Here is a 16,083-nt window from a genome sequence, read left to right as displayed (position 1 = left end):
AGTATCCCAAAATTGTTCTGTTTCTCTGGACTTCCTAGTGTCCTGCCATTGATATATACTTTGGCTTTCTCGAAAAAAAACATCAATAATCCCATCAAGTGCTGTTCAAATACATTATAAGGTCAATGAATTCAATACACGGAGTGACACCGAACAATTCTTCCGCCGCCTTCGCCTCCGTGCCTTCTTCTTCAATCAAGACTCTCGCCCACCCTCTGACGACCCCTTCTCCCACCTCCAACACACCCCATCCACCTGGACACCCCGTGCTGGCCTCCTACCTGCCCTCGACCTCTTCATAGCAAACTGCCGCCGCGATATTAACCGCTACCTGAACTCCCCCACCCCTCCCACCCACTCCAACCTCTCACCCTCGGAACGCGCAGCCCTCCACTCCCTCCGTTCCAACCCCAACCTCACCATCAAACCAGCTGACAAGGGAGGCGCAGTAGTAGTTTGGCGCACTGACCTTTACACCGCTGAGGCCAAACGCCAGTTCGCAGATACCTCCTCCTACCGTCCCCTTGACCATGACCCCACCCCCCACCACCAAACCATCATCTCCCAGACCGTCCATAACCTCATCACCTCAGGGGACCTCCCATCCACCGCCTCCAACCTCATAGTCCCACAACCCCGCACCGCCCGTTTCTACCTCCTGCCCAAAATCCACAAACCTGACTGCCCCGGACGACCCATCGTCTCAGCCTGCTCCTGCCCAACCGAACTCATCTCGGCATACCTCGACACGGTCCTGTCCCCATTAGTCCAAGAACTCCCCACCTACGTTCGTGACACCACCCACGCCCTCCACCTCCTCCAGGATTTCCGCTTCCCCGGTCCCCAACGCCTCATCTTCACCATGGACATCCAGTCCCTGTACACCTCCATCCCCCATCACGAAGGACTCAAAGCACTCCGCTTCTTCCTTTCCCGCCGTACCACCCAGTACCCTTCCACCGACACCCTCCTTCGACTGACCGAACTGGTCCTCACCCTGAACAACTTTTCTTTCCAATCCTCCCACTTTCTCCAAACAAAAGGAGTAGCCATGGGCACCTGCATGGGCCCCAGCTATGCCTGCCTCTTCGTAGGGTATGTGGAACAATCCATCTTCCGCAACTACACTGGCCCCACCCCCCATCTTTTTCTTCGCTACATTGATGACTGTATCGGCGCTACCTCGTGCTCCCACGAGGAGGTTGAACAGTTCATCCACTACACTAACACCTTCCACCCCGACCTCAAATTCACCTGGACAGTCTCGGACTCCTCCCTCCCCTTCCGAGACCTTTCTGTTTCTATCTCAGGCGACCGAATCAACACGGACATCTACTACAAACCACCCGACTCCCACAGCTACCTGGACTACACCTCCTCCCATCCTGCCCCCTGTAAAAACGCCATCCCATTCTCCCAATTCCTTCGTCTCCGCCGCATTTGCTCCCAGGAGGACCAGTTCAAAATACGTACAACACAGATGGCCTCCTTCTTCAAGGACCGCAATTTCCCCCCCGACGTGGTCGACGGTGCCCTCCACCGCATCTCCTCCACTTCCCGCTCCTCCGCCCTTGAGCCCCGCCCCTCCAACTGCCACCAGGACAGAACCCCACTGGTCCTCACCTACCACCCCACCAATCTCCATGTACAGCGCATCATCCGCCGTCACTTCCGCCACCTCCAAACAGACCCCAGCACCAAGGATATATTTCCCTCCCCTCCCCTATCAGCTTTCCGTAGAGACCACTCCCTCCGCGACTCCCTTGTCAGATCCATACCCCCCACCAACCCAACCTCCACTCCCGGCACCTTCCCTTGCAACCGCAGGAGGTGCAACACTTGCGCCCACACCTCCCCCCTCACTTCTCTCCAAGGCCCCAAAGGAAACTTCCATATCCGCCACAGATTCACCTGCACCTCCACCCACATCATCTACTGCATCCGCTGCAGCCGGTGTGGCCTCCTCTATATTGGGGAGACAGGCCGCCTACTTGCGGAGCGATTCAGAGAGCACCTCTGGGCCACCCGGACGAACCAACCCAACCAACCTGTGGCACAGCATTTCAACTCCCCCTCCCACTCCACCGAGGATATGCAGGTCATTGGACTCATCCACCGCCAAACCACAACAACCCGACGGTCGGAGGAGGAGCGTCTTATCTTCCGACTGGGAACCCTCCAACCGCAGGGGATGAACTTGGACTTCACCAGTTTCTTCATCCCCCCTCCCCCCACCTTGTCTCAGCCGGATCCCTCCAGCCCGGCACCGCCTTCCTGACCTGCAGTCTTCTTCTTGACCTCTCCACCTCCATCCTACTCCGACCTATCACCCTCACCTTGACCTCTTTCCACCTATCACATTTCCAACTCCCCTCCTCCAAGTCTCTCCTCCCTACCTTTTATCTTCTCCTGCTGAACACTCTCTGCTCATTCCTGAAGAAGGGCCTGTGCCCGAAACGTCGAATCTCCTGTTCCCTGGATGCTGCCTGACCTGCTGTGCTGTTCCAGCAATAAAGTTTCAACAATATACAAATAAACATAATATGTACAGGATTACATAGGAGGATTAGGAATGTGCAGAGACCATTCAGTGGCTCAAGCCTGCCCTGCCATTCACTGAAACTAAGTTGCTCTCATTCTCAAATACTTTACTGGCTTCCCTAAATCCAACAGGTTCCTTCCCACAGTCTGACCTGCAATAAGCCAACATTAATTCAGACAGCCCTCACACTGCACTTCAGAAAGGATTACTCTCTACTTCAGAAGGACTAATATTCCTGCTTGCCAGTTGCTTATCATGATTTAAAAGCATGGAAATTCTGGAGAAATACTACCAAGGACTGACAAAGCCATGTTAATGCTGGTGAACTAAAGGCTAGTATTATGAACACTGAATGGTTCATATGATGGTTGTTTCAAAATATCACCTCTAATCTAGGGTGAATCAGAATGTGTTGGACAGGGTGGTATGTGGGAAATACTAAACTTCTGCCTGGGTATAGGCCCTTGTAATCTGCTTGTCATGTTGGAAAGAAACCCAAAGCAATAATCTATTGAAAATGAAGAGACAGTGTAGATACCTTGACACAAAGAGATGGACGGTTTTGAAGAAGTGGTACCCACATAGAGAAACAGAGTGTAAACTTTTTTCTATGTTAACAACTCAGCAGAATGCTTGGAAAGATTGGCTTTCTTTTCAAAAGTAGGTGGGTAAGACAGAGGTGAATTGTGGAGATGTTAGAAACAAGATGGTCTTTGCTGATACAAGTCAGTTCTGGAATACTCAGGTTGACAGGAATGATTTTCAAAAACCAAAGGTGTGATCTTGCAATGTGAGGGAGAAGTGAACCTGCTGGGAAGCTGTGAGCGACTTGTAACTTCATCTTAAATGTCACATGTCTGGCAGAAGTGTTTTTTAAAGTAAATATTGGATATATTGGACATGTTAAATAGTCAATGTGAAAGAATGTTTTCATCACAAAAAATAAGAAGAAACTAATACTTCAGTCTAATGCTTAGCCTATATTGATTTTAGCTTCTTTATTGCATTAAAAGCCATAAAACATGGTATCCTGCCTTCTGTTCATTTCTGCTTATTGTTGGAAAATTATTTTTGTTTTTAGAAGTTATCAGTCTCTAAGGAGATCATGACAATAGTCATGGTAATATTCTGCCTAGCAAAGAAGCTAGTTATTTTAATACTTGGTGAGGAATGGGTTTCCTCTACCATCCCAACACAGCTGCCATTTTTGACAGCGGAGCATTGAGAACAAAGCATCTGCATAATCTTACCCTCCTGCTGTCTGACCCAGTTTCTGAGGCAGCATGTGGCATGTGGACATGTAGAAACAAGAGGCTTTTAATTATAGTAAATTACTCTCCCAGCATACCATCTGGCACTTTTCTGTTGCCAGAGATTGCAGTATAAGCTGTCGATGTCAGAACTCTCAGTAGCATATTTTCTTCAGTGTACAAGATAAAATAATTATTTAACTAAGCCAAGGACATTAAAATCATTAGATTTATGAAAGCACAATGCCTTGCGAGTGTACTAAGTTAACTAAATGAGCTTTTCAATTGTTAATGTTGTAAGAATATATGCTTTTTCAGTCAGTAAAGGATGTGAGTGTTGCCAGTCATTGTCCATTAACAAGTGCTATTAGGGGGGGATATGTCACTTAGGCATAAGTTCTGTGATCAGGTCACCAGTGACCCAGTGTTTGTGTGTTACTGTCTCAGTCTCAATGATTTTGTAAGTAGGCCTCACTTATAGATTGGCCAAGTACCTGGTCCATGTTAGGCCTTGGTGTTGGGATCTCATCACAGTGGATTGGGAAGTCCCTGTACAAGGGACTAATTTAAAGAATTCCAAATACTTAAAGGTAAGTGGCCACATATGACTGACAATCATCTTAGTGCCCTTATTTCAGCCTTTGCTAGTCACAATGAATAGGAAGATATTCATGCAAACTGTAACAAAGTATAAAAATGCTGCAACCATCCAAAGCCCCCTTTGATGGGTGATGAAGGTGAAAGCAGTGAGAAGGGGACATGGCTGTGCTTCTCACTACATGGCATTGCAGCATCTCTAGATGGGTGAGAGGAAGATTAAAATGGCAGTCTTCATTTCAGTCCCTGGTAGCATCGGTCTCCCGGTGTATGTTAATTGCAGCAGATCACTCTCTTCTGAAGTGGTGCTCATGTGCCACCTGTGCCTGGCCTTTACTAATAGTACCTCTCTCTGTATGCACATTGGCTGAAAGGTAGGTATGGTGTACTTCCCTTGCAGAATGATCTGTCTCCCACCAGTGACATCCATTCAATTTCCCTCCTCTTCTTTCAATAAACACAGGTGAAGAAGGATTCGCACAGGGAAACTCATTTCCTCAATAGTGTGTACAAACCAGAGCAGTGCTAGATATTTAAATACAAAAATTCCTGAGGTGAAAGAAATAGCAATTAACAAAATTGCGAAGAAAATATGCAAAATACTGCTTCAAATTCCAAGTTTCATAAAATAACACCTCAGCCCTTGTGGATGCTTATTTTATATCAAAAGATAGATGAGAATATAGATAGATATAATAGATAGATGCTGCATCAGCTTAAACAACTGACATTTCTATACATGTATAATCATATCTTACGGGGACTAATTTTCATTCACTTATATATGGACTGCAAGGCGTTGCCAGCGCTTGTACTAATTTCAGCCACAAGGCAGAAGATTATGGTAAATGGACAGAAAGAATTAACCAAGCAGTGCAGATACAAAGGAAAAAAAAGTAACAAATATAGATTGATACATCTCTATCAACCTCACTTTGCAATCAATTAAGATCATAAGACACTGGAGTGGAAGAAAGGCCATTCGGCCCATCGAGTCCACTCTGCCATTTAATCATGGCTGATGGGCATTTCATTTCCACTTACCCACCCGCTCCCCATAGCCCTTAACTCCTCGCGAGATCAAGCATTTATCTATCTCTGCCTTGAAGACACCCAATGTCCTGGCGTCCACTGCACTCCATGGTAACGAATTCCACAGACCCACCACACTCTGGCTGAAAAATTCAGAACTTTTGAACTGCAGTCACTGTTGTAATGGCAGAAATGCTGCTGCCAATTTGTTTGGAGTAATGTCGCACTGACAATATCTAAATAAACGACTACGTCATAATTTTTAGATGTTGGCTCAGGGATAAATATTTGTTGTGGTTCCACAGGCCTGGTTGCGACTGTTAGATTCCCCTGAGAGGCTATCCCCCCAACAGTGTCCAAAAGGATATACCTGTTAGAGAGGGGAATAGTCACAGGAGACTCCTGTACTACCTGCCTGCCTCTCCTAGTGGTCATCCATTTAGCTGACTGAACCTGCTGTGGTGTGACGCCTGCCCGTAACTAGTGTTTATCATACTGTCCGTCCCCATATGTTCCGCAGTGTGTCCAACTGCCGCTCCAACCAAACAACATACACTGTGAGGAGCTGCAACCAGTTACACTGCCTGTAGACATAGTTGTGAGGGACACTAGACTGCTCCCTGATCTCCCACATCTGGTAAGAGGAGCACACCACTGTCCTGACTGCCATCTCTGCCCCTTTACAGTAAGAAATATAAAAGAATCTTAGCTTGCTTGCCTTTCTCACTGAAGCCTGGTATTCACCTAAGCCACTTCCACCACACAGTAACAAAAAGATGGGGTACTGGGCTAATGGTCGGAAACTTGCTAGTGTGGATGAGCAGAGGGATCTTGGTGTCCATGTACACAGAACTTTGAAAGTTGCCACCCAGGTAAATAGTGCGGTGAAGAAGGCATATGGCGTACTGGCTTTTATTGGTAGAGGAATTGAGTTCCGGAGTCCTGAGATCATGTTGCAGTTGTATAAGAGCTGAAAATGTGTTGCTGGAAAAGCGCAGCAGTTCAGGCAGCATCCAGGGAACAGGATAATCGACATTTCGGGCATAAGCCCTTCTTCAGGAATGAGGAAATTGTGTCCAGCAGGCTAAGATAAAAGGTAGGGAGGAAGGACTTGGGGGAGGGGCGTCGGAAATACGATAGGTGGAAAGAGGCCAAGGTGAGGGTGATAGGTCAGACTGGGGTGGGGGCGGAGAGGTCAGGAAGAAGATTGCAGGTTAGGAAGGCGGTGCTGAGTTCGATGGATTTGACTGAGACAAGGTGGGGGGGAGGGGAAATGAGGAAACTGGTGAAATCCGAGTTCATCCCTTGTGGTTGGAGGGTTCCTAGGCGGAAGATGGGCGGCACGGTGGCACAGTGGTTAGCACTGCTGCCTCACAGCGCCAGAGACACGGGTTCAGTTCCCGCCTCAGGCGACTATCTGTGTGGAGTTTGCACGTTCTCCCCGAGTCTGCATGGGTTTCCTCCGGGTGCTCCGGTTTCCTCCCACAGTCCAAAGATGTGCAGGTCAGGTGAATTGGCTATGCTAAATTGCCCATAGTGTTAGGTAAGGGGTAAATGTAGGGGTATGGGTGGGTTGCGCTTCGGCGGGTCGGTGTGGACTTGTTGGGCCGAAGGGCCTGTTTCCACACTGTAAAGTAATCTAATCTAATCTAAGATGAGGCGCTCTTCCTCCAACTGTCGTGTTGTTGTGGTCTGGCGATGGAGGAGTCCAAAGACTTGCATATACTTGGTGGAATGGGAGGGGGAGTTAAAGTGTTGAGCCACAGGGTGGTTGGGTTGGTTGGTCCGGGTGTCCCAGAGGTGTTCTCTGAAACGGTCTGCAAGTAGGCGGCCTGTCTCCCTAATATAAAGGAGGCCACATCGGGTGCAGAGGATGCAATAGATGATGTGTGTGGAGGTGCAGGTGAATTTGTGGCGGATATGGAAGTCTCCTTGGAGGGAGGTGAGGGCGCAAGTCTTGCACCTCCTGCGGTTGCAGGGGAAGGTGCCGGCAGTGGAGGTTGGGTTGGTGGGGGGTGTGGATCTGACGAGGGAGTCACGGAGGGAGTGGTCTTTACGGAACGCTGATAGGGGAGGGGAGGGAAATATATCCCTGGTGGTGGGGTCCGTTTGGAGGTGGTGGAAATGACGGCAGATGATGCGCTGTACATGGAGATTGGTGGGGTGGTAGGTGAGGACCAGTGGGGTTCTGTCCTGGTGGCGGTTGGAGGGGTGGGGCTCAAGGGCGGAGGAGCTGGAAGTGGAAGAGATGCGGTGGAGGGCATCGTCGACCACGTCGGGGGGGAAAATTGCGGTCCTTGAAGAAGGAGGCCATCTGGGTTGTACGTTTTTGGAACTGGTCCTCCTGGGAGCAGATGCGGCGGAGACGAAGGAATTGGGAGAATGGGATGGCATTTTTACAGGGGGCAGAGTGGGAGGAGGTGTAGTCCAGGTAGCTGTGGGAGTCGGTCGGTTTGTAGTAGATGTCCGTGTTGATTCGGTCGCCTGAGATAGAAATAGAAAGGTCGAGGAAGGGGAGGCAGGAATCTGAGACTGTCCAGGTGAATTTGAGGTCGGGGTGGAAGGTGTTGGTGTAGTGGATGAACTGTTCAACCTCCTCATGGGAGCACGAGACGGCGCCGATACAGTCATCGATGTATCGGAGGAAAAGATGGGGGTGGGGCCAGTGTAGTTGCGGAAGATGGACTGTTCCACATATCCTACGAAGAGGCAGGCATAGCTAGGGCCCATGCGGGTGCCCATGGCTACTCCTTTCGTTTGGAGGAAGTGGGAGGATTGGAAAGAGAAGTTGTTCAGGGTGAGGACCAGTTCGGTCAGTCGAAGGAGGGTGTCAGTGGAAGGGTACTGGTTGGTACGGCGGGAAAGGAAGAAGCGGAGGGCTTTGAATCCTTCGTGATGGGGGATGGAGGTGTACAGGAACTGGATGTCCATGGTGAAGATAAGGCGTTGGGGACCGGGGAAGCGAAAATCATGGAGCAGGTGGAGGGCATGGGTGGTGTCCCGAACGTAGGTGGGGAGTTCTTGGACTAAGGGGGACAGGACCGTGTCGAGGTATGCGGAGATGAGTTCGGTGGGGCCGGAGCAAGCGGAGACAATGGGTCGGCCGGGGCAGTCAGGTTTGTGGATTTTGGGCAGGAGGTAGAAGCGGGAGGTGCGGGGTTGTGGGACTATGAGGTTGGAGGCGGTGGATGGGAGGTCCCCTGAGGTGATGAGGTTATGGACGGTCTGGGAGATGATGGTTTGGTGGTGGGGGGTGGGGTCATGGTCAAGGGGGCAGTAGGAGGAGGTATCTGCGAGCTGGCGTTTGGCCTCAGCGGTGTAGAGGTCGGTGCGGCAAACTACTACCGCGCCTCCCTTGTCTGCTGGTTTGATAGTGAGGTTGGGGTTGCAACGGAGTGAGTGGAGGGCTGCGCGTTCCGAGGGTGAGAGGTTGGAGTGGGTGAGAGGGGTGGGGGAGTTCAGGTGGCAGTTAATATTGCGGCTGCAGTTGGCTATGAAGAGGTCGAGGGCAGGTAGGAGGCCAGCACGGGGTGTCCAGGTGGATGGGGTGTGTTGGAGGCGTGAGAAGGGGTCGTTAGAGGGTGGGCGAGAGTCTTGGTTGAAGAAGTAGGCACGGAGGCGAAGGCGGCAGAAGAATTGTTCGATGTCACGCCGTGTGTTCCCTGGATGCTGCCTGACCTGCTGCGCTTTTCCAGCAACACATTTTCAGCTCTGATCTCCAGCATCTGCAGACCTCACTTTCTCCGCAGTTGTCTAAGACTGTGGTGCGGCCGCATCTGGAGTATTGTGTGCAGTTTTGGTCGCCATACTATAGGAAGCATGTGGAGGCACTGGAACGGGTGCAGAGGAGGTTTACCAGGATGTTGCCTGGTATGGTAGGAAGATCGTATGAGGAAAGGCTGAGGCACTTGGGGTTGTTTTCATTGGAGAAAAGAAGGTTTAGGGGTGACTTGATAGAGGTGTACAAGATGATTCGGGGTTTAGATAGGATTGACCGTGAGAACCTTTTTCCACGTATGGAGTCAGCTATTACGAGGGGGCATAGCTTTAAATTAAGGGGTGGTAGGTATAGGACAGATGTTAGGGGTAGGTTCTTTACTCAGCGAGTCGTGAGTTCATGGAATGCCCTGCCAGTAGCAGTGGTGGACTCTCCCTCATTATGGGCATTTAAGCGGGCATTGGATAGGCATATGGAGGATAGTGGGCTAGTGTAGGTTAGGTGGGCTTGGATCGGCGCAACATTGAGGGCCAAAGGGCCTGTACTGCGCTGTATTCTTCTATGTTCTATAGCATCAAGCTTTGTTATATTCCCACAAATGGCAAATAATAAGGAATTTACAGGCCAGCATAGGCAATTGACAAATACTTTAACCATTCCTTTCAGACATCTCTGGACCAGAGATATGGAGTCCCTAGTTTTTGTCCTTTCCTTACATTCCTAGTCTCTAGGAAGAGGTCTGCAGATGCAAAGATAGGAAATAACAACTTGCTTTTTTGCACAATTATAAAAACTCAGACTATGGATTGTTCTGCTATCATGCACATTTCGTCAGCAAGAGTTGGCTATAACGCAATTGACGAATCGTGGATGTTGCTTAGATAGCGCAAACTTTCTACTGAACCTACTGCAATTTTCTATTAGCGATCTTCTATAGCGCGATTTTCTATAACGGTTTCCCATAGTGCAATTTTCTATAGTGCGAGCAGAACATCCTGTATTGCTCTTTGAATCAAGATTCAAGAAACCAGTTGACTAACTGTGGTCGCAGGTTGAAATCTCATCTCTCGCGGAGCCAAAGCAATTGAAACTGTATGTTCTTCTATGCTTATTTTGCTTTGGATATTATTCCCTTTTTAACGTGCGTGCTCATGTCTGTGTGTGTCTGTGAGTGTGTGAAAGATTGTGAGTGTACGTAGTGACCACACGATGGCCACAAGCTTGATGTTGTGTCCTTATTATGTTCCTTCAGTAATAAGACCATAAGAGACAAGGAGCAGAAAGAGACCACTTAGCCAATCAAGTCTGCTCTGCCACTCAATAAGAGCATGCTTTATCTGTTAATCCTCAAATTCCACTTTTTTTCCAGAAGATCATAGGATGTAGGTACAGCAATAAACTTGTTCTTTTCTAAACACACATACACCTCTCCCCCCCTCCCCCACACACACACCCCACCCACCCACCCACCCCTTGTGATTGGCTCCTTACTAATAGCAGAGCAAGCTCAAGGGGCTGAATATCCTAGTCCTGTTCCTATTTCTTAAGGTCTTATTTTTAACTGGGCAAAGATCTAGTCCCGTGCTAAAAATAACTTGAACAACTGTTGAAACTGACCAAGAAGATTCAAAAGAAAAGAGCTAATTCACTCCTTCTCATCTTGTCATAATACTCACACTGCACCCTGCATGACTCAACATAATAAAAAATATTTTGCAGCTAGTAAACTGCATTTCTAGTGCAGCTCCCATGGTGTCATAGGAAACATGATCAGCAACTTTGTGTACAGCAAAGTTCCAGCAATATTGTCATGATCAGATTACCTGAGGAAGCATATTGTTTGACGGAAAAGTATTGACAAGGACTCCAGGTGTAACTTCTGCCCTGATCGACATAATAACATTAGAGATTTTATGTCCATTTGAGATGGAGATGAATATCTCATCAAATAGAACATGCTTTTTGTTTGCTTTTGTAGGGAAAATTTGCAAAAACAGTGTGTTGACCTGAGAGAGAGGGAAAATTAATGGTGAGCATGAATGGTAGTTAATGGAGTAGGATTAGAATTGCAGTATTCCTACCTGGATACACCTTTGTGTGCACGTTGATTTGACCCAGGTGAAGGGCTGTGAGAAGAAAGAAGTAAATCTTGTGCCAGACTGCACTCCTTAATTAGTAAGCGATCAGCCTCCATCTGCAGCAGGGTGTCATACTGTGAAGGTCAGAAACAGAGAAAATCCATCAATAAGTACACAATATCTTCAAAAGAAAAGCATTTGTAAATCAATATCCATAACTAACTGCATTTCAGTGAGAGAGGCACAATCATTTGGGCAAGCCACACTGAGGGTTAGGCAACTGCAGTCCAATGAAGAAAGGAAAAACTGAAAGGGAAAAATGGAAAGTAACTTAAGTGTTGTGCTGCAGCGAAGGGATTTATCTTCGAGAGAGTGGTGCTGGAAAAGCACAGTCGGTTCAGGCAACATCCGAGGAGCAGGAGAGTCGACTTTTCAGGCAAAAGCCCTTCATCAGGAATCAGGATTTATCGCCAACTGCCTTCCATTCCAGGTTGTCTTGATGTAAAACAATTCTATAAAACACCTTTTGCGATCACGTAATTAAGAATGAGATCGACTTACAGAAGAGAGTGTGTTGGCTGCACCCAATTCTCCTGCTATGGTTTCAGGACGGCTGAGCAGGTTTCCTTCAGTTGTTTCTCTCTCTAATGCTTCTCTTGCCTCTTTCAGCAGTGCCTCATACTTTTCATTCCCTGTTGGTAATAAAGTTCTTATCAAACATAAAATACAATCCTATTCTTTCCAGTCTATTCCTGTTTGTAAGTCTTCACAACACTGAAACGTTTAGAAATTTTGCACTGCTACTCTGAAACTCCATTACGCGGAAAAAAAATCACAAAAGAAATGACATTCTGTAGAGTTGGTGTACAATTTTGTTAAATGACACATACAGAACCTCATCCTGACACATTGAAGATACCGGTAATTTTAAGTGCATGTTGGCAACTGACACTTTTTTGGGGAGTTATTTAGCAAATCTTTAGGCATAGCATTTAGCACTTTTAATTGGATTTTATGTTGCATACTAAGATCTACCCTGCGTGGACATTAGGAACAAAATCAAATTGAACAAAATCATTAAAATATTGAAACTAAGAGCAGAAGTGGGCTATTCAGCCTTTTGCGCCTGGTCCACCATTCAATATAACCATAGATGATCCTCTACCTCAATATCATCTTCCTGCTTTTTCCCATACCCATTGATACCTTTAAAATTTAAAAATATATCAATCTCCATCTTTAATATATTCAGTGACTTCACCTCGACAGGTTTCTATGGTAGAGAATTCCACAGGCTCACTATCCTCTGAGTGAAGAATTATTTCCTCATCTCAGTCCTAAATAGTCTACCTGTGCCCTGCAACTGTGAGCCCCTGGTTCTAGATTCTCCAAACAGGGAAAACATTTCAATCAGATCCTTCTAAATTCTGTTAAATTTCGGCCCACTTAAACCAATCACTCCTCATTCTACAGTTTTACTATTCCCAATTTCAACCTCTGCTGCAATCCCTCTATGGCAAGTAAATCCTTTCTTAGGTAGGGAGACCAAAACTGCATGCAATATTACTGGTGCGGTCTCATCAAAGCTATATATAACTGCGATACAACATCTCTAATTCTCAACTCAAATAATCTTGTGATGAAGGCCAATATTCTATTTGATGTCCTAATTGCTTGCTGCAAATGCCTGTCTACTTTCATTGACTGGTGTACAAGAACACTCAGATCCCTTTGAACATCCACACTTCCCAATATATCACCATTTTAACAATATTCGTCCACTCTGTTTGTTGACACCAACATGTATAACTTCACATTTAGCCAGATTGTATTGTACATCCTCAAAACAAACTCCAATAGACCTGTTAAGCACAAATTGGACTTTGTCCAAAACTATTAATGCTTTCCAAATCTTGATAGCAGACTCTAGTATTTACCCCACTATCAATGTTAGGCTAACAGATCTGTAATTCTGTTTCTTTTGCCTTTTTAAATAGTGAACTTACATTTGTCACCCTCCAATCTGTAGGAATTGCTCCGGAGTCTATACACTTTTGGAAGGTGACGACTAATACATCCAATATTTTCAGGGTCACTTCCTTTGGTACTCTGGGATGTAGATTATGTAGCCCTGGAGATTTATTAGCCTTTAATTTTCCCGACACCATTTTATTTCCTTCAATTTAACTCTCTCACTAGATCCTAATATTTCTGGATGGCACAGTCACTCAGTGGTTAGCACTGCTATCTCACAGCACCAGGGAGCTGGGTTTGATTCCAGCCTCGGGTGACTGTCTGTGTGGAGTTTGCACATTCTCCCCGTGTCTGCGTGGGCTTGCTCCGGTTTCCTCCCACAGTCCAAAGATGTGCAGGTCAGGTGAATTGGCCGTGCTCAGTTGAGTGTTAGGTGCATTAGTCAGGGGTAAATATAGGGTAGGGGAATGGGTCTGGGTGACCTATTCTTCAGAGGGTCAGTGTTGGCCTGAAGGACCTGTTTCCATACTGTAGGGATTCTATTTCTTGGAGATTATCTGGGCCCTCTTTTGTGAAGCCAGATCAAATCGCATTTTCTATTTTTCTGCCATTTTTTAGTTCCCCATTATAATTTACACAGCTTCTGACTGCCACGGACCTGCATTCAATTTACTAATCTTTTTCTCTTCACCTATCTATAGAAGCTTTTACTGTCAGTCTTCATGTTCCCTGCAACTTTATTCTCATACTCAACTTTCTCTCTCTTGATCAAATATCTTGTCCTATATTGCTCAATTTCTAGTCCTCAGGCTTGCTGCTTTTTCTGGCAATCTTATATGTCTCCTCTTTGGCAATAGCATTATCCCTAATTTCTTTGTAAGCCATAGTTTAGCCAACTTTCCCCTTTCCTTTGACAGACAGAATTGTTGTAATTCATTCACACATTCTTTAAGTATGCACCATTGCCTATCCATTGTCAATCCCTCAGTAAGATTTCTCCATCCATCCTTGCCAATTCATGCCGAATACCCTTAATAGATCTCTTTATTTAGATTTAGGACATTAGTTTTGGATTTAACTGCTTTGCACTATCTGAATTAAGAATTCTATATTATGGTTGCGCTTCCACAAGAGACTCTGCACAGCATGATTTTTAATTAATCTTTTCTTACTGCATCTTTGGAGGATATACATACATAAAATCGATTATCCCATATTGGCTGCATTACTACAGAGATGGCGCACATGCACAGTTTGGCAGCGAATCCTCAACTGCCTGAAAGAAAGGTGGCATTGCCCATAAAGCAATACTGCATGGTGGAGTCAATTTCTGAGCATTTGACATTTTACTTCCTGCTGCAATGATCATTAAAATATTTCAGCATGAACTTTAGAATTTACAAAGTTGTGCAAAGAAACAGCTCCTTGATTTTACTGGGTGCTTTGCAATGTCCCAGTTATTGTAAATAATGACTGGAACGGGCCTGTTGCACACAGCAGGCTGTTCATAGATCAATGATTCCCTGACTTGATTACTGGGTTTCTGCTTTCTGTGTGTTTAAAAACTAGGAGATCTTAATAGGTTGTCAGTTGTGGGAGGCTGTCTTTTTAACAGAAGGAAAACCTGTCACAGCAAACAGTTTATCAGACTGTCCTCAGTATATACATATGCAGAAATGCTACCTGACAACAAATACCATGTCATGGCAAAATGACATCACAGGCCCCGTCTGCACACGTGCTGTTGGGCATTCTGGCATTTAGACTAATTATTACATCTCACATTTATTCCGAGGCACATTATAAGAATCCGCTGTACAGACAGTTATTATAATGATTGTTTCACATGGTACTGCCACACAGATGTTAACAACCAACTGCCTCACATCTCATGGCAAAGGTTTACCATTTATAGGCAGGGAATCTACATAGTGTAGTTCTGCAAGATTCTGTTTCGGTATGACTACTGTTCAACTTCTCACACAAAATGACTGAAGAGAGTCAGAAAAAAATCATTATAGATAGAATAGATTTCATAGAATCCCTACAATGTGGAAGCAGGCCATTCAGCCCCTCACGCCTTCACTGACCCTCCAAAGAACATCCCATCTAGACCCACCCCTGTAACGTTGCATTCCCTATGGCTAACCCACGTAGCTTGCACACAATGGTTAATTTAGCATGGCCAATCGACCTAGCCTGCACATTTTTGGACTGTGGGAGGAAACTGGAGTACCCAGTGGAAAGCCACGCAGACACTGGGAAAATGTGCAAACTCCACACAGACATTTACACGAGACTGGAATTTAACCCAGGTCTCTGAAGCTGCGAGGCAGCAGTGCTAATCACTGAGCCACCGTGCTGCCAGAGTATAATGAACAAATGAATTGAATTGCAGGCACAAATTCAGATAGGCATTTTTGCGCTATTGTAGGTAGAAGCTTAATATTGCACAAAGATTCTGATTAATTCAGGAAATGGGTAAAACTGTGGCAAATGGTTTTCAGTGTCAGGAAATAAGAGTTCATCCACTTTGGACTCAGATACGTTTGAATAGCAAGGCTTTCAAAATAAGAAATCATGGAAGTCCAAAGAGACATCAGTGACAAGATACACAGTAAGATTTCATAAACAGAGACTAATGAAAAAGAACTACTGGCCTTATTACTAACAAGAAAGAATATAGGTAGCTTGAAATTTTGCTGTAGCTATACAAAGCCCTGTATGAATCATACCTCCAGTACTGGTCACCAAGAAAGGATACACTGGTCTTGGAGGGTGCAGCCGGATGGGCCGCTGAAAATGATGGCTTTATGAGAAATGGACAATAAACGATGCATGTTGGGAAATTCAGACACACCTTGATCAAAAGTGACTGTGCTCAAAGACTCT

The 16,083-nt window shown here is 46.1% G+C and overlaps 1 protein-coding gene across 1 annotated transcript in view; it reads right to left on the bottom strand.

Moving 5' to 3' along the window:
* Positions 1-16,083, bottom strand: part of hydin (HYDIN axonemal central pair apparatus protein) — a 905,740-nt gene that overhangs the window by 340,488 nt on the left and 549,169 nt on the right. Inside the window, exons 30-31 of the mRNA XM_043707374.2 lie at positions 11,779-11,909; positions 11,221-11,351 (exon numbers count right to left, since the gene is read on the bottom strand). Coding sequence (XP_043563309.2) covers positions 11,221-11,351; positions 11,779-11,909 — 262 coding nt within the window. The remainder of the gene's footprint in view (positions 1-11,220; positions 11,352-11,778; positions 11,910-16,083) is intronic.

The sequence above is a fragment of the Chiloscyllium plagiosum genome, unplaced genomic scaffold (assembly GCF_037043375.1).
Source record: "Chiloscyllium plagiosum isolate Xiang-an unplaced genomic scaffold, Cpla_swu_hap1 HiC_scaffold_17, whole genome shotgun sequence".
Classification (NCBI taxonomy): Eukaryota; Metazoa; Chordata; class Chondrichthyes; order Orectolobiformes; family Hemiscylliidae; genus Chiloscyllium; species Chiloscyllium plagiosum.
Note: the sequence above shows the minus strand (reverse complement) of the source record. Positions and strands in the feature narration are given on the sequence as shown.